Below are 23,684 nucleotides of genomic sequence, written 5' to 3'. Positions count from 1 at the left end.
TGACCCTCTCTGATGAATGGCTGTCGGAGGTGGGCTGAGCCCAGAACCAGCTCCCTTCACACCAGGCAGGAATCCCTGGGGCCTGCCCAGCCCCACCTGACCATCTCCTGGGACGGAGAGCTCACTGCCTCTTGGAATAATAGCCATACTTTTTATTGTAATTGGAACTATAATCATAGCAGTGAAGATGCTAAACTGCCTGAATGTGCACTCCAGCTTTGTCGTTTATTAGCTAACAGGCCTCAGACGAGCTACGGCCCTTTTCTGGGCCTTGGTTTCTTTACCTGTAAGAGGAGGAGGGCGATTAGACCGCCTCTTGTAAGGATTAATGTTAGCCCGGATGAAGTGCCAAGCACAGCGGCTGTCCGTGGGTGTCCTATCAGCCATTGGCGTCACTGCTGTGACTTGTTGAGCGCTCACTACGTGCTAGGCACTGAGCAACAGTGCTATTCTAATGCGAGACGCACGCACATTTGGAATGTTTTCAGTGAAAGACTCGGGGGAAATGCCGCCTCCTTCCTGAGAACGCTGCCCATCAAGGTTGCAAAGATGTGTGTGTGTGTGTGTGTGTGTGTGTGTGTGTGTGTATGTGTGTGTGTGTGTACCTGCACACACAGGCTGTTCCTAACTTTTCCTGATGTAATCTTTGCAACAATTCTAAGAACTATTTGCTTATTGCTCCCAGTTTGCAGGTGGAAAAACTGGAAGGCCCAGAGCAGTTCCGTTCCCTGCATGGGCTCTCAGAGCTGGTAAGTAGCAGAGAATTTTGGGCCCAGTTCCAGAAAGCGCGCGCCCGCCACCACCCCCCCCCCCCCCCCAGCCCCCTCTGAGCTCCTGTGAGCAAGGTCTCCCCGGGTTTCCCAGCCTGGCAGGCCCCAGGGAACCCCGTGGAAACACTGGGTCTAAACTCTACACTTATCTGTTTAGACACCGGAAATCATTCCTCTTAGGCTTTTCCTAAACAGGAGCCTGGAAGGTGTTTTCACCTCTCGGAGCTGGAAGGCATCCTAGGAGCCCTCTTGTCTGACCCACAACCCAAGACTCAGTGCGGCAGGGCGAGCCCCCTCCGCTGATGGCCTCTGCACGTGCCAGGGCCCTGCAGGAGGAGGGACAAGGAAGCATGGCCAGGCAGGGCCCTGCCTGTCTCCTCACTGTCAAAGAGTGACCTGTGACTCCGGCCTGGGCCAGGCCAGACTGTGGTGCAGTTCAATGGCAGCATCCTGTGGCAGACACAGCTAGCTCGTGGCTTGCCTGGCTTCCAGGAAAAGGGCAGGCACAGGCCTGTGGCTCTGTGCAGCCTGGCCTCCAGGGAGCAGCCGGCAGAGCCAGGACTGGCAGCAGAGGGCACTGTGAGACAGCTCAGCTCAGCACAAGGAGGCGGCCCGGGCAGGACTCATGGGCTAACTGTGTGGGGTCTCCTCTCTGGACCTCAGCGGGCCCATCAGTGAGGAGACCATAGCAGGCAGACCACATCCAGTCTGTCTAATTCGGACACTCGTGCTCACAGTAGAAATCGGTGCACAAGGAGGCAGAATGACAGGTGGGGGAGGGTCAACGTAGGGACTGTCACTCTGCGACAGGCAACTTGGTGCTCTAGGCAGCCTCCGCTTAGCCACACATCAGCACCCTGACCAGCCTGAGGCCGAGCCGGCTCTGTCTGGTGCTCCCAGGTCTCCCGTCACCCCAGGGTCAGTGCCGTGGGCACGGAGCACCTCCATACTGCAACCTTCTAGAATCCCTGGACAGCTGCAAGCAGACTCAAGTCTTCCCAGTTTATAAGAGAAGACTGAAGCTCAGAGAAAGACGTCACGTGGCCCAGGTCTCAGGACCAGGCAGGAGGAGGCAGAGCTGAGACTTGAACAGGGTCTGTCTGATTCCCTAACCTGAAGGAAAGCCAGGCCTGAGCCAGGGAGATGGAAGTCCGGGGAAAGCACTGCCTCCCCAGCTGCCGGTCCCCTGCCCCTGCCCCTCCCCAGCATGAGGTGCGCAAGGTCTGGGGAAGAGCCAGAGGGGACGGGACAAGGCTGAGGCCCCTGTCCAGCTGCGCTCGCTGTGTGGTCTGGGACAACACATTTCTCCCGTGGCCTCCGGCTCCCCACAGCAGGATGAGTACAGCTGGGCCCTCCTTGGGGCAATGCTGTGAAAGCTCGGAAAGGGAGCTGGAGGCACTTGGTGCCTGTTGGGGTAACTGCTACTCCCCTTGCGGCTTGTCTTCCTCCTCCTCCTTGTCAACAAGGTTTCCATTTATGGAGCACTGAGTGGCAGCCGTGCCCTTAACACTTTACCCGAGTCGAGCTATTTAATCTTCTCAGCAACCCTACCAAGGAGGTGTTATCACATACCCATTTCACTGATGAGGAAACTGAGGCTCAGAGGGACAGGGACTTGCCCAATGCCCTTAGGCTGGAAGGAATAGGATATGAATGATGATGATGAAGGACTCAGGGCCCGGCAAGCAGAAGCCACAAGGAAGGGTGGCTACCACAGGCTGGGGTGGCCTCTGAGGCCCTGCCAGCTCAGTCCCTCAAGCCCAAGAAAGGAAGCAGCCGGCCACGGGGGGGGGGGGGGGGGGGGGCGCGGAGGAGAGGAGGCCAGCGGGAGCCCTGGGCACCCAAAGGAGGAAGCTGAGAAGGCTGGCCCAGGCCTGCTGGACTCCCAGGCGGAAGTATCTATCCCAAAATAGGAGTTGAGGTCAGCTAATTTAGGGAACTGGGAGTGTACGCATGAATGTGTGTGAATTTATCGATATTATGTGTATTTCCATCAGAGCAAGTGGGGAGGGAAGAGAACTTGGATGGGTCTGGAGGGGGAATCAGGATTGAGAGGCTCAAGGCAGATGGTGGGCCTCGGCCGTCCTCCAGAGAAGAGTGTCCAGGCCGTGCTGAGTCAGTCTGATGCCTCACCTCAGCAGGACAGAGGTCTGGGCTCTCTCCTGGAGCAGCTGCGTCAAGAAATGGCCTAAGACTGCGTCACTCAAACTACCAGGAACATCACAATCCCTGGGGGTGGGGGGAGTGTCTATAATGCAGGGTCTGAAATTCTGATTCTAGAAGTCTGGGAAACTTGCACATCCATAGCCTCCTCCTGGTGAATGGGAAGCACTTCAAAGTTTGAGAACCACACGTATTAACAGATGAGAAACTGAGATCCAGTCCCAATTCCTTTGGGATTTCATTCCCATCCTGGACCCAAAGTTTAAGGTCCTGTTCTTGAGGGCCCAGCCTGCTTTGCCAGCCCAACCACCTTTCCTCCCAGGTGCCACGCACCTGCCATCCCTGCAGTTCAGGGATCCCCTGCTCTAGCCAGACTGGCTCCCGCGGCTGTTTTCGTCCAAGCCACGTCCTCTTCCACAGAACCCCTGCCTCAGCCCCTCTGCTTACTCCAAACCTGCTCAAGTCTCAAGGCTCAGCTGAGGGAAGCTGAGACGGGAGAAAGCAAGACGACTTCTGAAGCCTTCCCTGAGGGCCCTGGGCCCTGGGGTCTCTCCTCCCTGAACTCCCAGGCCTCTGAGGACCAGCTGTCCTCTGCGGACACTGACCACCCCCACCCGCCTAGCCTCACAACAGTCATCACAACACCTTGCAGTGCGCTGGCTGTTAGCAACCCAACAGCATCTTCTTGCATCTGCGCTAATGTCCTGAAGTCCCAGACGCTTCCGGCTTATCCTCAACCACCCTGGGACGTGAGTGCCATTCATCTCTGCTCCTCAGAGGACACGGAGGCCCAGAGGAGCTGAGTGACTCACCCGAGGCTCCACGGTGAGAGACAGAACCCAGACTCGAGCTGGCTAATGGGCGTCAAGGACATGGCCCAGTCATTCACGGGCAGGCCAGGCCGCCTTGCTGGCCCACACAGAGAGCTCACGCCTCCTAGGCTGAGGGCAGCCTCACACATTGCTGGGACCCAGCTGGGTCCAGAGAACAGAGCCCAGCACACAGCAGGAAATCAATACACACGTATTCCTCTACTTATACACTGAGTGGCCAGATTATTATGATCTCTGAACGAATAATAATCTGGCCCTCAATATATATATATATATATTAGAGGCCCAGTGCATGAATTCATGCATGGGTGGGATCTGGCCACCCTGGCCAGGGGGAGGGGACATGGGCGGTTGGCCTGCCTGCCTGCTCCTGGTCGAGGGGACAATTTGCACATTAGCCTTTTATTGCATAGGATATATACTGAGTGGCCAGATTATTATACGTTCAGAGATCATAACAGTCTGGCCACTCAGTGTAAATATTTGCAGGAGGCAAAGAGCATGATGGTGAAGAGCCCCAGCCCTGGAGGCAGATGCTAACTCTGGTTCTGATATTTAAAAGCCTGGTGCAAGTGAGACTACCTCAGTGCCTCAGTTTCCTCCTCTGGGGGGAACAATGATCGTATCCACTTCAGAGGGCTATTGTGGGAATTAGTGAGGTAATGTAAATTACGTAAAATATGTGCTGTCATTGTTTTCGGCGGATGGACTTCTAATCAGGCTGGGCCCGGGCCACGTCTAAACTGTAACTGTTTCTCTAGCTACTATCTTGGGTCTTCAAGATCCAAATACACAATGTCCTGGGCTGGGCTGCGTCGGCTCTACTCTCTGTGGGGGTCCCCAGTACCACGGAGCTGTAAGAACACACTATCTGGAGTCCTAAAGTCATGGGGTTAAGTCCAGGTTCTGCCTTCTGGTCTCTTGGGTCTCAGTTTTGTTCTCTGTCAAATGGGTATAAGGCTCATTGGAAAAACTCACTGGAAGACTTAGCAGGAAGGTCCTGGTGGAGGTGGGACAAAGTGACGGCTCCTTCGCTGCAGCTCTTGGACCCCAGCCCACCATCGCATGTACCCACGCCCCCTGCACCCTCAGCCTGCTTACCTTCCTGTGTCCCGTGAAAAAGAGGGAAAGGTGGTGCATGGAGCCCCCGTTGCGGCCCAGTTCCTTCTTGAGGGTGCGAGGCGAAGGAATGGCCCAGGAAGAGGTAGCGCCCTCTCCGTCGGAGCAGTTCAAGGTGGTGTCGGAGGAGAAGCAGGGCCCGCGGGGCTCCTGCAGCAGGCTGCCCTCACTGTGCGTCCGGCGCCGCAGCGAGTTCTGCACCCGCAGCGAGAGGCCGCCCTCCGCACCCTGGCCAGTCTCTATCATGCTGCTGCGCTTGGTCTCGCTGCGCTCTCCGTAGTTGTCATCACTTGTGTCCTCCTCATCCTCATCTTCCTCCCCCTCGTCCCCCTCCTCAGCCTCTTCTGCATCCTCCTCATCCCCGGAGCTGCCCCCCTCTGCCCCTGCCTTCTGGCTGTAGGCACTATCCAGCCGGACCTCGGGAATCACAAAGGCCGGCCTGGAGGCCACAGGCGGGCCCCCGGTAGCTGCTGGAGGGTCCCCAGAGCCCGTGGTCTCCGCAAGGGTCTCGGCTGGTAGTGGGGCCTGGCTGGGGGGTAGTTCTTGACATGGCGGAAGGTCCTGAGCAGGAGGGTCCTGGGTGGTCGGGAGGTCTTGGCTGAGTAGAGGGTCTTGGCTGGGAGAGGGTTCTTGCTTAGCAGGAAGGTCTTGGCAGGGAGGGAGGGCTTGGGCTGCAGGGGGTTCCTGGCATGGTGGGGAGTCCTTGGTTGGTGAGGGTTCCTGGCGTGGTGGGGGTTCCTGGCATGGTGGGGGTTCCTGGCATGGTGGGGGTTCCTTGCAGAAAGCTGAGTCTTTGCTCGATGGGGACTCTTGGCCAGGAGATGGTTCCTGGCCAGAAGAGGAGTCCTTATTGAGTGGAAGGTCTTGTCCCGGAAGAGGCTCCTGGCCAGGAGAGGGGTCCTTGCTGGGTGGGGGATCATCGGCACCTGGCCCCTTCCCTTCCTCCAAGGGCATCTCCCTCTTCTCATCCACCTCCGACTCAAACATCTGGGAAACAACGAGAAAACAACAAAGGTTCAAAAGAGGAGGTTACACAGTGCCAGGAGGTTACTACACACATAGAGACTGAAACAAAATCAGACAGTGGCCTGAACCCCGCCCCGCAGTCTGCAAGCCAAAGCGCCAGATGGAAACCTAGAAGCCCCTGTTGGTCCCAGCCTTAACTCCTTGCTCAAAACTACCGCCCCATCAAAAACGTGAGGGGAGGAGAGGTAACCACGGCGGTCTGGCTCCTATTGTGTGCCAGGGGCTATGCCCATTTAAACCCCTTAGGCAATGGTCCTCCCAGGCCAGTTCTGCGCTGGGTAAGTCACCTCTATGAGTAACGGAGAAGCCAGGCTCTCTCTGTGTTCATGGGCTAGAACCAAACCAAGCCCCAAGCTCCTCCCTAAGTGGGAGGACCCTGGACCCGGCCAAAGGGTACCTTTTACCTGAACCAAAGTCTTTTTTAAAAAGCCTAATGAATTGCTCAAATAAGAACTTGCTCTCAACAAAATGAAAAGGCAACCCACTGTATAGGAGAACATATTCGCTAATGAAATATCTGATAAGGGGTTAATTTCCAAGATATATAAAGAACGTATACAACTCAACACCAGGGAGACAAACAATCCAATGAAATCCTGGGCAAAGGAACTGAATAGACACTTCTTCAAAGAGGACATACAGATGGCCAATTGACATGAGAAAATGTTCGACATGACGAATCATCAAAAAGATGCAAATTAAAACTACAAGGAGATCTCACTCACACCTGCCAGCATGGCTTCCATCAATAAATCAATAAACAAGTGCTGGTGGGGGTGCAGCCTCTGTGGAAGACAGTATGGAGTTTCCTCGAAAAATTAAATATGGAACTCCATTTGACCCAGCGATTCCCACTTCTGGGAATATGTCCTAAGAATCCCAAAACACCAATCAGAAAGAACATATGCACCCCTATGGTCATAGCAGTGTTATCTACAATAGCTGAGATCAGGAAACAGCCCGAGTGCCCATCAGTAGATGAACGAATAAAAGAGCTGTGGTACAGTTACACAATGGAATACTATATAGTGGTAAAAAGGAAGGGTCTCTTACCCTTTGAGACAGCCTGGATGACGTGGAAATTATTATGCTTGCAAAAAAAAAGCCAGTCAGAGAAAGACAAATATCACAGGATATCACTTATATGTGGAATCTACTAGACAAAATAAACTGAAGAACAAAATAGGGCCAGAGATATGGATACATGGAACAGACTGACAGATCTCAGAGGGGAAGGGGGTGCGAGGTTAATGAAAGAATTTATATGCATACATGCATAGGCCATGGGCACAGTAATGTGGTGAAGGCCAGCGGTGGGCAGGGTCTAGGTGGAGGGGGGCCAAGGAAGGGTTGGGAGACATCTGTAACATGAATTTTTTAAAAACAAGAATTTCTTTAAAAAAATAACTTACTCTCAATGTTTAAGTATCTTTTTTAAGTAGCTATTTAATACTAAATGAAATGAAACAAGAACTTCAAAATATTGTCCACACATGGACTAACCAGGTGTCACGGACACAGGGAACCCCATGGAGGGAGCATCCGGGGACTTTGAGACTATGCTTGGAGGAAGCTCAGGAGTTCCGCACAGAGAAGAGAGAGCATTTGCTGCCTTGCGCACAACCCCGAGAACCCTCGGAGTTTTGCTGGGTTCCTGCAGATTTCCTTTGCAAAGGGGCAAAGAGTGCCCTGGAGGAAGTCTGAATGCAGCTGTCCCCCATGAAGACCGGGGTGCAGAGGTGGGGAGAGTCCACGTGCCGCAGTCACGGGGGAAGCAGGTCTCGGGCTCATCAGAGTCCAGGAGTTGGAATGCTGTTGCTAGGACTATTTAGAGCCCGGTTTTTGTCCATGAAGAGGCCAGAACCAACTAGTTCTAATGAAAAAGAATGGCGGTACCACACCTACCCAGAAACTGTACAGACACATGAGAATGTGAGCACACACACACACTAAGAATTTCAGGGGCACATACCCCTACAACACAGTTCAGAGCTCTTGGGACAGAGACCCTTCATGTCCATTTGACAGATGAGAAAGCTGAGCCAAGGAGCAGAGAGTGACTTACTGCACAGCCACGCAGAGACCAAAAGGCTGCATCGGAGGCGGAGAAAACCCCTTCGCCCTCAGGAGTCTGTGCCTGTGAAGCCCCAGCCAGTCCTGGCATCCGGGAGCCAGTGGCCAGCCAGGCGCTACACACACGTGTCAGGGGTCACACGTGGGTCTGGGAGCGCCAGAGGGGATGTGAAAGCACAGTGTGGGTGAGAACCACTGCCTGGGAGCCTGAAAGCGAAAGTGTCCAACCCCCACAGAGATGGTGGCTACAAAGGAGAGGGGAGGCCTCAGAGGACTGGAGGAGGATCTGGAGAGTCTGGTCCCCAGGCAAAGCCAAAGACAGGTGCCCGCGCACCCCATGGACCCTTTGCTCTGGAAATCCTGCCCGAACCTGGGGGATAACACTCGGACCTCGCAGCCTCAGATCCTGAAACACCAGCAACCCCAAGTCCCCACTGCTCAGAGAGGGAAGCTGAGGCCTAGAGAGGGGCGGGGGCCAACCTAGACTCACACTTCGGGGTCAGAGAGAGTCAGTCACTAAGTCCTGGGGCCTCAAGATCCCCACCTATTCAATGGGACATCCGACACACCCACCTAACAGCCAGGAGAACATACTACAGAAAGGTAATACTCTCAATGGGATTGTGGCGAGGGTAGGCATGGTGACTGAAAATAGACCGAGAGGGAAATGCTGAGATCACAGACCTCAAACGGCATCATGCTTTTCCCAGGGGCCCCTGGGAGCAAACCCAGACACCCCGAATCAAAGTGGGTGGCTGGGATGCCCGGTCCCCCGATGCAAAAATATCACCTGGAAACTAAGGGCTGCTCCCAGGCGGACAGAGAAAGCCTCCGCTGAGCGGACAGGAAGGCTGAGCCCAGCCTGGACAGTGACCTAGGGACTTGCCCAAAGGCACCAATCAGGGCCAGGCGGGGGTTAGAGCCTCGGGCCTCCGGCTCCTTCTCCCCAAGCCTACTTCAGACTCAGTCCCCAGAGCAGCCCGGATCCCCGCCCATCGCCCCACCCACCAGGGAGCGGTCACCACCAAGAAAAACAAATGCCCAAAGCCGGCTCCCTGACTATCCACGCTGGCTCCGCTCACCCCCACCTGGGAGGACCAATGGAAGGAAGCAGCGACCGGTGCCCTTGGGCCAGGCACCAAGTGGCCCTGAGAAAGGAGCAGCCTCATTTGCATTCCCCCTTTCTTGGAGGGTGGAGGTGGGGAGGGGTGAGGCCCCTGCCCGTCCCAGGGGTGCCCGCAGCCTGCCCACCCCTCAGGAAACTGCAGCAACAGACCCAAAACCAGAAATGCAAGTCAGCCTGCCTCTGCCAATCTTCCAATCTTGCCCCACACGGAGGCCAAACCAAACAAAGCCCGGAGGACAAGTGCCTCTGTCCCCAGGGCTGCCCTGCCCCGGGCAGCTGGGAAACCACCGAGGCCTGAAGGGCTCTCAGAGTGCCCAGCATTTTGGTGCTCTGATGCCAGAGTCAGGCTTTGGTGTCGGTCCCTGTGGGGTCACTTTCCAGCTGTGCCACTCTGGCCAAGCCCCCCAGCCTCCGGGAGACACAGAGCTGTGCTATCACACAGGACTCACAGGAGTGGTCCCACAGGCCTGGCCCAGGAGAAGCAGCTGATGAAGCGGTGACTGCTATCGGTCTAAGGAGGGGGAACTGAGCTCAGAAAATGACCTAAGAAACGGGAGACTGATTCACTTATGTCTCCTGGCAGAGGCTCTCTCCCTGCTTCTTTAGACCCTTATACGCAAGCTGTTGGGACCCTCAGGGGTCTAGAAGGGGGAGCAGGCTGAGCATTACCCAACTTGGGCCCATCCCCCACTTGCAAACAGGGACCAGAGCTCATTGATTCTGTCCTGTGCTCCTGATGGGCCACCAGGCAGGTTTGGTCAGGCCAGGGTTCTCTGGAGAGCTGGGATGGGGGTGCCTTGGGAGAAGGGGGCCTCTGGAGCAAATACAGGAAACCTCAGAAATCCGGGGGGTGGGGAGGAGGGGGAATTAGTAAAGGAGAGGAGAACATGTCACAGAATCAATAGATGCCAGCCATGGGACTGTCCTGTGAGCAAAGGAATGACACATGCAGAGGCGTCCTACATGAAAACTGCTCTGGGCAGGATGACAACGCCCATGCATTCATTCATTCTCCAGGCCCCGGGGCACAGCAGAGGACAAGTGGGACACAATCCCTGCCTCAGTTACCTGAGCTGAAAAAAACACAAAAGGTTGGACAATCAGTCATGTCCAGCGTGGTGAGTGCTCTGATGGAGGAAGTGCAGGCAGCGGGGACACCCAGCGAGGCAGCTTTTGCACCTGATTGGGGTGACAACAATCCGGCAGAGAGACCAGTCTGCTGGCCCATTGTCTTGAGTCCCGAGTCCTCCGTGCAGCTGCCCCTCTCCTGCGGGCAGTCTCTCGCCCCCACCCATCCCTTCCTTGGCTTGGCTGGACCAGGGCTAATTCCGTCCATGTCTCGCCTGCTAGCAGCACACAGGAAATGAACCAGGCCCTCTAAGTGGAGCTGCTGTTGAGGATCTAATCAAATCCTCTCCCCAATCCAATCCAGGGCTCAGACCGGGCTGAGGAAGGCTGGCAGGAGTGACACCAGAGCTTTTGCCCACACCAGCTCTGGCTTCTAGCCCCCGGCCCCCACCAGCTAAGGCAGCTGGGGATAGCCGTGAGGGGCTGGGACCGATTTGCTCGATGTCACACAGCTACGAAACGTGGAGCCAGGTCTGCTGACCTCAGAGTCAACCTGCAGCTCTCACTGAGATGACTCATCACATCCACTACGCATTCCAGCTCCACGTGTGCCCTCAAAAGCCACTTCCTGAATGAGGTGGGGGAGGGGAGGGCACCGGGTGGTGTGAGCTGGGGTTTGCCTCCGTCTCGGGGTGGCCCGTACACAGCTAGGATTTTACAGAAAGAACATGGACATAAAGCCAGGAGGCCTGGGCTGGAGCCTCACTCTGTTATTTGCTAGCTGGGTGGACCCAGGCTATCACTTCTGGTTTTTTTCTACCATAAAATAGGGCGGAACGCCTCTTGCCCCCTGTCCCAGAGAGCTAAGCAGATCAAGCCTGAGAGAAGACATGAAAGTGCTCTATGAACTCGAAAGGCCTCAGAGAAAGGGAGCAGCTATTAGAATTCTGGCCCAGCGTGTGACCTCCAGGTTGACTTGGGATGGGTTACTCCTCCGAGTTTGGCACGCTCTGGGCCTGGCTCCTGGGTTCCTGGCTCCACGCTGGCTTCCAGGAACCTCAGTTGCTCGGCTGTCCCTGAGCTCCCCAGCCCAGCCTCAGTCCGGCTCCTCTGGCTTCTTGACACCTAAAGGTGGGAGCCAGCTCCCTCTGGATGCTGATCCCGACTTCACACTGGCTGGGTAACCTCTCTGACCCTTAGTTTCCTTTGCCAACACCGGGGCCTGCTGCTCTCTCAGGCACCCACCCACTCCTCAGGCAGTAATCACCATCTGGCCACTGACAATGCCCAGTCCACTGGCCCAGCCCTGACCTGCCTCCTAAGCGCAGTCCCATCATTAAGCGTCCACCAAGCACTTGTGAGACAGCGCTGCTCCCAAACACTATTCTAGGCTCCGTGGACACAAAAGACATGGCCTCTCCTGGTGGAGCTCAGAGGCTAGAGAGGAGGGACTGACATTAACTAAGTCATCACCTATGGCAGTGTTTCCCAAACTTTTGACATATGTGCACCCCTTCTATAATTTTCGTAACGCTGAGTACCCCTCGTACTCATGAGAACGTAGAATTAGGCGCAGCTAAGCACGGTGCAGTGCATATCCCCACCAAACTCCGGTGCAACGCGTACCCCCACCAAACTCTTCCCGTGCCCCTGGGGGTACGCGTACCACACTTTGGGAAACACTGACCTATGAAAACAGTGAATTAAAACCGTGATCCCTGTGAGGTGCTGTGAGAGAGAAGAAAGGGGCCGTGGGGAAGGCCACCCCGTGGGCCGACACTGAGCCTGAAATCTGCTCATTGGGCAGGGAGGGGCTCCCTCGGGGGGAGGAAACAGCAGATGCAAAGGCCCTGAGCTTGGGGTCCAGGCACAGAGATGGAAACTTCCGGTGGATAGCCCATCAGTGCCCCCAATTCAACGTGTCCCACCCTGAATGTATGGTCTTCCTCAGTCCATTCCTCCTCTTGGCCTCTGTGTCAATGATGCCAGCACCCGTTGCCCAAACCAGGCACCTGGGTATCGTTCTCCCTCCCTTCTCTTCACTACTGCCCCTTTGGCCAATCACCAAATCCTCCCTGATTGTCCCTCATAAAATCTTAACAATCATTCCCCTGGGGGAGGTAATGCATGTGTAGGAACATCCTGTACTTTCCTCTCAAGTCCTAAAATTTCTCTAAAAATATATAGATTATTAATTTTTTTTTAAAAAAGAGTAATCATGCCACTCTCTCCATCTCCACTGCCACCACCGCCCTCCAGACCACTGTGTTCTTCCATCGGGATTGATGTCAACCTCCCAGCAGCAGTCCAGACCCCCCTGGTCATTCTCTGAGTCATGCCCGGGAGGCATCTAAGTGCAAGTCTGACCCTATCACTCCTCTGCTTGACACCCCATGTGGCTCACCAATGACCTCCAGATAAAGTCCAGATTCTGTAGCCCTGGGAGACTGTTCTCCCTCTACCCTCACTACTCCAGTCTTAAGTGTCTGATGAATGAATGAATGAATGAATGAGAAACCCAATGAACTTCATGGGTCCATCTTGACTCTTCCTGCTCAGAACGTGGCCAAGAACCAGCAATAGCAGCACCAGGAGCTCATGTGAAACAGAATCTTGGGCCTCAGTCCACATCTCCTGGAATTTTACTGAGATCCCGGCTGATTAATTTGCATATTGAAATTTGGAAAGCACTGATCCAGACTATTGGTTCTTAACAGAGGAACACTGTAGAATCACCTGTGGCACATTTAAAAATATCTTTGTCTGGGCCCACTTCCAGGCCTACAGAATTCTCTACAAGTAGGGCCTGGGTACCTCCCCTTTTTTCTGACTCCCCGGGCAATTCCGGGGAAACAGCTCAGCTAACAGATGAGGTAGGTAGGGCCCAGAGAAGGGTGGTGACATGCCCAAGGAATCAGGACAGAGTCCAGACCAGAATCTAGCTTGGGACCGGTTCCAACACATACCGCTCCCTCAGTGACGGGAAGCAGGGAAAAGAGGCATGACCTCAGAGCACCTGTGCCAGGATGGGGAGCTGGCAAGCCGGCTGGAGTCAGCTACCCATACACGTTCCCTAGAAACAGAGGCCCAACTGCAGGAGGAGCGAGAGGAAGGAGGAACTGAATTGCGGATGGAAAATTCTCTGTTCCTAAAGGATCCCACAGGAACGTACAGGTCTCTCAGGGGTCCCGGGGGGCAGTGAGCGTGCCCATTCTCTGGAAAGCAATACTGAGGCTAAGAGGAGAAGTAGCTCATTCAGTTCAGGAACTCTCAAGACAAAGCCATCCTGAGGCATAAGAGAGGGGCCTCCTCCATGAAACCTTCCCTATTCTTGGCACCGCCACCAGGCTAAGCAGAAGGACATCCCCCCAGGCCTGGCCTTGGGAGCCTGCTGGGGTGCCTCCCCTCCCTCCTGGGTGCCAGCCTCTCACTGGGCAGGAGGAGGCATTCCCAAGGTCTGAGTTCCCAGCCACCTTGTATGGGGACTCAGTACCACTGTTCCCGTTGCATGGGGGAAGCAGCACTCCTCCCATCTCCGCCGCTCCTCCTCCCCTCGCCCCAGAGACCCCTTCCAGGCCTGTAGCTCTCTTCTCACCTGACAGGCATGGCGTTGAGAGCGGGCATTTCCCAGCCTCTTCCTCTCCCTGTGGAGACTGATGCCTCCCTCTGCCAGAAGGAGCGAGCTAGGGCCTTTGGGTCTCTCCTGCCCCACCCACCCTGGGCCCTCTGCTCAGGAACTAGGTTAACCATGGGCTCTACCACCACTCCCCTTCCCACCTGGCACCCTCTTTCTCTGCCTGGCAGACATTTTCCCAAATATCTCTGCTTCCTCAAGCCCATTTCCTGCCCATCCCTTGGAGCCCAGCTAAATGCTGCCCTAGGATGGCCTGGCTAGAGGGCTCCCTCCTCTCCTACTAATGCCTGGCCTGCCCTCCTCTTGTGGCCTGAGGAGGCCCTGCTTTGGCTCATCAGGACTAGCATCTGGCTTACTCACCCTCACCTCCGCCCCCATTGCCAGTTACTCAGCAAATACCTCCGGAGCCCCAGCCATGAGCAAGGGCCTGTGCGGGACAAGGAGCCAACGAGTAGCGAGACCCGTTCTCTCTCCTGAAGGCATTAGTCCTCAGAGGGAGAGAACCAGGTGAGGGGCCAAGGCAATGTCCCACCCACCCACTACCACCCCCGGGGAGTAGGAAAGCGGAAAGGGCTGGAAAAGGAGACGGCATTTGAGGAAGTGCAGGAGGGTCCCTGGAGCAGAAAAGCATGGATATGAGCTTTACCCTGAAAGCAGTGCACACTTGGTGCTGTGGAGGGAGGAAAGGTGGAGCTAGAGATGGTGGAAACAGAAAACAGTGAAAAAGATAGGGGAGGAGTGAGAGACCATTAATTGAGCATTCTAGACACCAGGAGCTGTGACACTTGCTTTACATACACTCTCACTTCCAGCAAGCTTATGAGGTCATCACTGGCCCCGTTTTGCAAATAAGGAAACGGTGACTCAGAGGTTAAGTAACTTGAGCAATTTCAAAAAGCAAGGAGAGGCATCCGCACTGAAACCAAGGTCTGCCTGCCTCCCAAGGCCCACGCCTTCTACCAGCCCAGGATCCCTCTCCCGCTCCCTTCACTGCCCGTCCTCCCTCCCTTCCTTCAAAACACGTTACCAGGCCCCCGCCTGGGCCAGGTCCTGTGCGAGGCATGGTGAGCAATCCCAGATACAGGGCCCCTGCTCTTAGCCAAAGAGGTGGACACCGAAAGGCAGATGCCCAGCTCACCCGGTGCGGGGAGGGGTGGTACAGAACTGCAAACACCTGGCAACCCTCCCAAACTCCCTCCCTCCCAGGACCTCTTCCCAGGCGAGCCAGCGGCATGCGGCTCCTCGGTGATGTCCACACGAGGTGTCAAACAAAAAAGCTCTGCCAAGCGAGCAGGACCCCGGGGGAGGGCACAAATAGCCCCGTGGCCATGAGACCAGGATTTGGACTCAGGCAGGCCTGGGAGTGAGTCCCGCTTCCTAACTGTGTGGCTGAGTCATGTGCCGCCTCCCCCACAGGGCTGCCAGGGCAATGGGAGGCAGGGCCTGGCCCACGGCATGCCCGGCCCACCCTGCCCTTCCTCTCCACTGCCCGACTCTCCCTCACGGCCAGCACCAGGGAGCAACCCGAAATCTACGGCTTAACTCCAAGCAACGGCTCAGAGGACAGGGAGCGCCTTCAGAGCCGGGGTGGCGGAAAGAAGCCTATTGCCAGGGAAGCAGTGGGGTCTGGAGACAGACAAAATCCAGATTCAAATCTGGCCTCTGCCACCTCCCAGCTCAGTGGCCTTGGCCAAGCTGCCTAAACTCTTCCAGGCTCCATTTCCTTACCCGTAAGACGGTGACACAAGGAGTGAGTACTTACGGCACGGCATTTTTGGGAGACCATCCCACAAAGGAGCCTGCACATAGTAGGTGCTCAATAAACACTCACAGTTCCTACGATCCTAATGATTACTCTCAGCAGCAGCTGCCCCTCCCTGCCTCCCTCCTCGTCCCCCTGCATGCCACTCCAGGAGAAAGGTGCTGAACACATTCTGACCCTTGTGACAGCCCAAGGATGGGGGTACTGTTATCTGTACATTTCGGGAGAGGAAACTGAGGCCCCATACCAAAGGCCCTGGAGGGACTCCGCTTCCCCTGGGCTGGGTCAGTCTGGCTCACCACGTGGCCTAGGCCAAGTGACTCCCCTGTCTGGGCTGCACTCTCCAGGAGGGAGTCCGTCCAGTTCTGAATCTCAGGCAGCCTGGAGGGGTCAGGTCCCAGGACCCAAGGTGTGGCCAGGTCTCCCGGTGGGTGCATCAAAGGCAGGAGAAGCAGAAAGCACCCTGTGTCCAGAGATTCCCCACGCCTTGTCCGGCTGCCCCAGTTCCTAAAACATCTCCTGCTTCAGGGCATGGCGTGCTGGGGCCCTGGAGTGGGGAGGGGAAGAGGCTCTTCTTCTTGACAACACGGGGTGGACATCTGGACATCAGCTGCAACCCTGTGGCCAAAGGTCACCCTCCAAGGCCCCGGGCAGGCTGCAGCCTCCACCACTGCCCCCTGTAGCAGACACCATCTGTCTCTGCTGAGGGGCGATGGGGAGGCTGGATTTGCCTGGGTTTACAGTCTGCTCCTAACTCATTCTCCTCCATCCTTCTGTCATGGGACTTTCTCCTGTGCCCCTTACATGAACTGACTATACTCTTCTGCTTAAAACCCCTCCATCACTCTGGGATACGACAGTCCTAGCTCCTTACCAACCGACCCCTCTACCACACATACCACTCTCCTCTCTTCCCTCCAGCCAGTCTGAACTACAGGTGCCCTTAAACAACACAGTTTTGAAATGTGCAGGCCCACTTATATGTGATTTTCCCCCCCCCCAATAAAATACTATACATGTATTTTCTCTTCCTTATGATTTTCTTAATGTTTTCTTTTCTCTCACTTACTTTACAGTAAGAATACATATGTAATATATTTAAATAGAAAATATATATTACTAATTGTTTATGTTATCAGTAAGGTTTGTGGTCAACAGGAAGCTATTAGTAGTTAAGTTTTGGGGGAGTCAAAAGTGATACATGGATTGTCGACTGTGCAGAGGGTTGGTGCCTCCAAACTCCCATGTTGGTCAGGGCTCAACTACATTTGTGTTTCCCCAAACACACTCTACCCTCAGGCACCCCTATACCTGACCTCACTGTACTTCCTGCCTGGAACACCCCGACTTCCCTTATCTACCTGGCAAACGCCTAACTACCTTTAAAACTCAGCTTACCCACACGTGGATTGCCCGTTGATTTCTAGCAAAGATGACATGCCCTGGCGTGAGAAAAGATGGTCTTCTAAATAAATTGGATAGCCACTCAGAGAAAAGGAGTCTCGCCCTCTACGCCCACGCCCTGCCGAAGAATCTATTTCAACTGGATTTTAGGTCTAAATATAAAACCACAAGGCAATCAAGCTTCTACAAGATAAAATAAGAGACTATAGCCATAACCTCGTAATGGGCCAAGAGACACGATGATACAAAAAAACGCCCTTCGTAAAAGAGACAGGTTGACGGGTCAGACAGCATTAAAAGGGTGAGAATACAAGCCACAGAGTGGGAGGGGATATCTGCCATGTGCATATCCGACAGTACACACGATCCAGAGTATTTTTAAGCTCCCGCAAATCCATCAGAATAAAGGCAGATAATTCAATAGAAAACTGGGGGAAAGACTTGAACAGACACTTCACAAAGAGTTTGTCCAAACGGCCCGTCCACCTCTGAGAAGGTGCTGGACCTCATTAGTCGTCGAGGAAAGGCAAACACACGGTGAGATATCAGCACCCCCAACACCAACGTCGGTGCGGTCCTCATACGCTGCTCCAGGAGGGTGTGGTGGTGTCACCCTTTGGAAAATTACATGATCGTAGGCTAATTATACACCATTTTATGACTCACTGTCGCAAACCGTAAGTACTTCCCCAGCAGAGAAGTATTCATAGTGCATCGATAGGCATGTGCAAGGGTATTCACAGCGGCGCTATTCATTCTGACCCCCCACTGGCAGCAGCCCGAATATCCATCAACAGGAGAATGGGTAAGTTGTGCTATGTCCACACAATAAAACACCACATCGTAATGAGAACGAATAAAATCAAACTTCATGTAATATCATGGACAGATCTCACCATCAAAATGATGACTGAAAGAAGTCAGTATAAGAGAATATATTCTCAATGATTCCACGTGCACAAAGGCATCACTAATCAATGAGGGGAGTCGGAAAAAGGGTTACCTTTTCATTAGCTCTATCGTTTTAATCTTTCTGTAAGTTACACTTCCACTTAAAAGTCTACTTAAAAAACATACAAACAAGAGCCTTTTCCCCCAATGGTAAGATATGTACACATATAATACCTTAATAATAAAAAGTGCCTTTATTCCAGTGTCTCCCCTGCCCCCAGGGCTGGGCTCCCCCTTTGCTTTGTACCCACCTCTGACAGCACATTCCAAAGAGCTGCCGTGCCACCTCCCGTGCACTGAATGCCCACTCTGGGCCAGACCCTGCGCCAGGAGCCTCGCTTCACCCATGCGGTCTCATTCAGAAACAGCCACTGTGAGGGAAGATGCTAGCAAAGCATTCTGGCACCCGCAGCATCTCATTTAACCCGATGAGGCTGGGCCACGGCCTGAGGAAAGGGAGGCATGGAGAGGTCCTGGGTCTTGCCCAAGGGCATGCAACTGTCAAGTGGAAGGGCATGCCCTCAAGTCCAGAGCCCATGCACCCACACACACATATCCTCCGGCCTCCCGTGGGACAGGAAGGGACAGGTGATGCGATTTTTATAGCTGGGCAGGAATCACCTCTACACCTCAGAGGGGAGGACAGACCAGGATGGAGACCTGCTCCTTTGATGGACAAGCGTCTCTGAACCAGATTCAGCCTCACCTCCTGCAGAAAGCTTCATGGAGGCTCTCAGGCTGGGTTAAAAGCTTGCCCAGGACTCCCACAGCCCTCTCCCCAAGCCTCCCCATCCCATGTTGTTACCATCCATCACATGCTTATCCTGGCACATTAAAGATTAGGCCTTGCTTGGCCAGTGTGGCCCAGTGGTTGAACATCAACCTATGAACCAGAAGGTCACAGTTTGATCCTGGTCAGGGCACATCCTGGGTTTCAGGCTTGATGCCCGGGAGCGGGGGGGGCATGCAGGAGGCAGCCAATCAATGATTCTCATCATTGATGTTTCTCTCTCTCTCTCCCTCTCCCTTCCTCTCTGAAATCAATACAAACATGTCTTTAAAAAATGGGCCTTTATGTCTATACCTCCAGTAGCTGGCAATGCATGCTACACGGTAGACATTAACACATGTGCAAGGAAGGAGGGGAGGGAAGAAGGGAAGAAAGCAGAGAGGACAAGTACAGAGCAGCTCTTTGGATCAGCGGTCACCAACCTTTCGGACCTCACGGACCACCGGTTGTCCACAGATCAGTTGGCGAATGCTGATTTGGATCAGCAGGGCACGTCACTAATGGAGGCCAGAGTAGTGAAGGTCTCCACGTCCTGATGGACGTCAGTTCCAACCCTTGACTTGAGGCACGACCACGCCACCTATCATCCTGGTCCTTCCCCAGGCTGCCTCCGGCCTTGGCTCAAGATTTCAGCCAGCCGTTTGGCTCCCAGAGGCTCTGCCCAGCTCTTCTCTGCCTCTCCCAGGTCCCCCTCACTCGGCCACCCTGTCCCAAGGGTCTGCGTTCTGCCCTTAGCCCCAGGCTAACCCACCAAAAGGTGAGAAGGACACCACAGAGGGTCCTGGCTACATGAGGGAAAGTGCGCTCTGTTCCAAATTACGTATTGTGTCCCCCGCCTTTCTAAGTTGGGGGAGTTGCTGACAGTTCTCTGGCAGCAGCCTGAGCCACAGTGCCAGATGCAAGCAGCAGGGAGAGGGGAAGAAGCCACGGGCCACCTGGAGTGAGGACCTAGGCCCATGGCCAGAGGAAGAGGGTATCTGGGACCCCTTCCCCTCTCTTCTGTGCCTGGATGCTTTGATCTCACAAGTGGCTTATGGCCCTAGCACCCCTCTCCCCACTTCTGCCTCACCCTCACCCCTGGGTGCAGCAGGCCGTGCAGGGGAAGGTGGCGGCTCCCGGGGCTGAGCTGGTTGGCCTGTGGTGAGTGGCTCCAGCCTCTGCGGGCTGACAGGGCTGAGCCATAAGCAGCCTTGTTTATCCCTGGGAGGAATGATGGCTTTCCCCGAGCAATGACATCTTGGAAACGGCCTGGCTCCACAAACAACAACAAACCTCCAGGCCTCAGCCCGGGCTCCGGCTTGCAGGAGAAGGCTTCCGAACAGGAGAGCACCTGACAGCAGGCTGGGGGCTGCTGCCTTGCTGAGCCAGACCCTGGCCTTGACCAAGGGACTCTGGAAACCCAGGAAGAGGAGAGGGTCTGCACAGAGAATCCACCAATCAGAGGGCTGGAAGGAGCCTGGCAATACCTGGTCCAGTCCCTGGTTGCTCCAAAGAGGAAACTGAGCCAGAGGAGGAAGTGCATATTTGCCTGAGATCCTCCTGCAAGCAGGGACTAGAATGTGCCTTAGTCTCCAGCCCTGGCCACCCAGGGGAGAGCCGGGCCCCAGCCAGCAAGCCCAGAGGTCCTGGGGGAAAGAGTGTCGATGCGGAGTCCAGAGAAAAGGAGCGCCAAGACGAAAGCCAGGTACTCAGAGCGATCCAGTTGGTGTGACAGAGAGAGACCCCTGGGCTGGGGGGCCAGAGACCTGGGTCTTGTCCCAACTGTGCTGCTGAGTCCCATAGAACCCCTCAGGCAAGTCCTTCCTCTCCTGCCTCATTCCCTTGTGTGTCCAGAAGGCAAATGGGCTCCGCCATCGCTAGAGCCTTGGAGACCAAATGGGGGGAAAGCTCTCCGGTGCCCCAGGAACCCAGCTTGGGATGAGCACCCCTTCCACACCCGTGCTTCTTCTCAGGGAACCAGGAGGACGCCTGGTGGAAGAGCTGCCCAGATTGATACCCTCTCCCCCCAGGTTGGCACCATCTGAAGGGGCCCCAAGCTGAGCCCCAAGCCACTCAGGTCTGTGCAAAGGACCATAAGCACTGCATTCAAACAAGCCAGGGCTGCCCCTTCTGCCCACATGCCTGGTATGACTTCTGAGGGGGCACTCCCTGCGGCCTCAGCCAGGCTGACGCCAAGATTCTCCCTGCCTCGCCTCCTGTCAAATCCCGCCTCAACCCCTTGACCTTATAGAAGCAGCCCTGACGTGCAGAAACTAGGGCCCCTCCAGAGGGACTCCTGGCCACCAATGGACAGCCCGATCCCAAGTGGAACATCTGCTCGCGTGGCGGAAGTGTGGGTGGGGTGAGGGCCTGGAGAGAAAAGAAGACACCGGCTCTCCAGGCAGCAGGAGCAGCATGGGCAAAGGTGAGGAAGCCGGGCGTGGGGTGACTTCACTGATACCAAGTACTCAGAGTCAGAAGCCTCAGGCCCTGGAGACATCATCCCACCAGGGGGTCACTTGCCTCAGCTGCCTCGGATGCCTGGCTGGGCCTGGCATAAGCCCTGCTGTGGAACTTGGCTCCCTGAAGGGCCCGCCCTGGGCTAAGCCAGGCCACGTGCTGGAGCTGGGGAAGCAGGCAGGTGCCCCTGGGCCGGGCCAGGAGGACCCCAGGGGCTCTGGTGGAAACTTTGACTGTGGTCTCGGGGCCCTGGCTGGGATCCCGCGGGCATTGGGAGGGCAGGCACTGCAGCTCCTTCTTTCTAAGAGGTCTATCCGCTCCAGCCAGCTCCGGAGGAGAACAGCCCCCAGCCACAGGCCTTTAGGCTGCAGAATGTGGAAAGTTTCTGGTGAGCGGCCCCGTGGCCCTGCCCTGAGCGTGCCATACCCACAGCTGAAGTTCACAGCCACACATCCTGTCCCTGCTGTTCCAGGCGCAGCAGTCCTCCATCTTGGCCCCGGCCATGGACCACGGTGTGAACTTGGATGTGGCCCTTACCCCCTCTGGACCCGGGCTCTTCTTCAGCCCTGAGGTCCCACGGCACAAGGGCTCTTCCTAAAAACCTCAGGACAAGCGTAGAGGTGGGAGGCCTCCACGCTGAGAAAAGGACTGGCCACTGCCCACTGCCCACTGACAGCGTGGGGTGAGCGGGTGCCTCACCGTTAGCCCCTTCCTTACGGGCCTCAGCCGGAGCAGAGGGAGCAGGTGTGGGACCTTCCCCAGGGGCTCAGGACTCTGAGCGTCCCTGCTGTGTCCCAGTGCCACCTCAGCAGAAGTCTCGGGGGTCACAGGCAACCCTGGGGGCCCGCCCCCGAGACCACCTCCCTCCCTGACACAGACCTAGGCAAGAGCAGCCTTCCCGGGGGCCTGGCGTGCGGTCAGCATCCCTGACACACCACCCACACCACTGGCTGAGCACGCCCTCCCCAGGCAGTGTCCCGACTTCTGGTCACCAAACATTCCTTTCTCCCGGAAAGAAAAGCCAGCAGCCCAGCCCAGAAGTGGAGAGCAGCACACGGCAGAAGCATGTCCCTACCCTGCAGGGTCCCCACCCCTGAAACACACACACACACACACACACACACACACACACACACCCTCCGATCAGGACACACACGGTTTGGTTGCAACATGCCCATCAATGGCTGCCCTGGGGAAGAAACAATAGGAACAGGGGCACAGGGTGGCTTGGACAAGACACCCCCCCCCCCCCCACACACACACACCCTATCCCCGAGGCACCTACCCAGCACACTCCAGCAGGGACCCGGGCGATCGGGGCTGCCGCTGCTGCTGCTGCCAGCCCGCCCGCCCGCCCAGGTCTCTGCCCGGTGTCCGCCCGGCTCCTCCCGCAGGCGGGCGGGCAGCCGTGTCAGTGGCAGCTCCTGGCGGCCAGCAGCTGCCTTCCCAGACAGAGCTTCTTTGTGTCAGCAGAGCTATTTATGGACTTACCCAAGTTCCCCAGGGGAGCGATACCTGCTGGGAAAAGCAGAACCGAATGACCAGGTTCCACCTCCCACATCTAGGTAGCCTTTTCAAAACCCTTGCATCACTCGGCCCTCCCCCTCCTCCTCCTCTTCCTCCTCCCCCTGGTTCTCCTCCTCCTCCTCCTCCTCCTCCTCCTCCTCCTCCTCCTCCTCCTCCTCCTCCTGAGCTCTTCTTAAACACACACCCTGTCCAGCCAGCTGCCACTACTCTGCAGAGCACCTAGATTTCTTCCTTCCATCAAACAGAAAACTCTGTGATTTCCCAAGCCACTTCCATCCGAGGAATCCGGGATGTCTCAGAGAAGAGTCCTCTGCCAGCTAGCTTCAGCTAGCTCCTGGGCTACCCGCTCATACTTGCTATCTACCCTCGCTCCCCTGCTATCTGTCCCCCGGCCCAGGCTGACCCCAGAAGGGAGAAGCATCCATCCCTTACCGTGGCACCCACTGGCACTAGGATCCCGAACTGGCGGCACCCCACACACATCCTGAGGACTCCCCCTGCAGGGGCAGTGCGGAGCCACCAGCCACCACTCCGGCAGGAGGGAGCCAATCACCGAGGCTTCCCTGTCACGCCCCCACCCCCATGCTGCTCTCATCCCAGTGGGTGGCTGCAATTCAACCCGGGGTCCTGCAGCCAACACAGGCTGACTGTGCGGATGCCAAGCCCGCCCCCGGGGTGGGAAAGCCGCTGCGGCCTCAGGCCCCTCCTCCCAGCCAGCCGCGCCATCCAGGGCCGCGGGACACATGTTTTTATTTAGCATGTTCATGTACCAAACTCTGGGGCATCAGAGATGGACAGGGGGGGGGGGGCCTCCCTCCCCTCATTCTGATGCTACCACAGCTCAAGAGTGAGGGCCACATGTGAAGGGGACCTCCCTAACAGAGAGACCAGGGCGGGTGGGCAGAGGAGAGAACATAGGACTGGGAAGCAAGGGTCCCCAGTTCTAGCTCCAGCTGCAGCACTGGTTGGCAGGGCATCACTGAGCAAGTCCCAGCCTCC

General features: G+C 55.9%; 1 protein-coding gene across 7 annotated transcripts in view; it reads right to left on the bottom strand.

The window, feature by feature from the left end:
* Positions 1-23,684, bottom strand: part of RGS3 (regulator of G protein signaling 3) — a 110,733-nt gene that overhangs the window by 9,361 nt on the left and 77,688 nt on the right. For 4 of the 7 annotated variants that reach the window (XM_084899924.1, XM_084899927.1, XM_084899926.1 and 1 more), the window contains one exon: positions 4,868-5,872. In XM_084899924.1, coding sequence (XP_084756050.1) covers positions 4,868-5,872 — 1,005 coding nt within the window. Of the gene's footprint in view, positions 1-4,867; positions 5,873-22,443; positions 22,622-22,649; positions 22,751-23,117; positions 23,211-23,684 lie in introns of those variants that run through there. The other 3 variants (XM_084899929.1, XM_084899931.1, XM_084899932.1) reach the window with 3 other exon arrangements.

Source organism: Pipistrellus hanaki, assembly GCF_964339955.1.
Source record: "Pipistrellus hanaki genome assembly, chromosome: 11".
NCBI lineage: Eukaryota > Metazoa > Chordata > Mammalia > Chiroptera > Vespertilionidae > Pipistrellus > Pipistrellus hanaki.
This window is presented reverse-complemented; position numbering and strand designations above follow the sequence as displayed.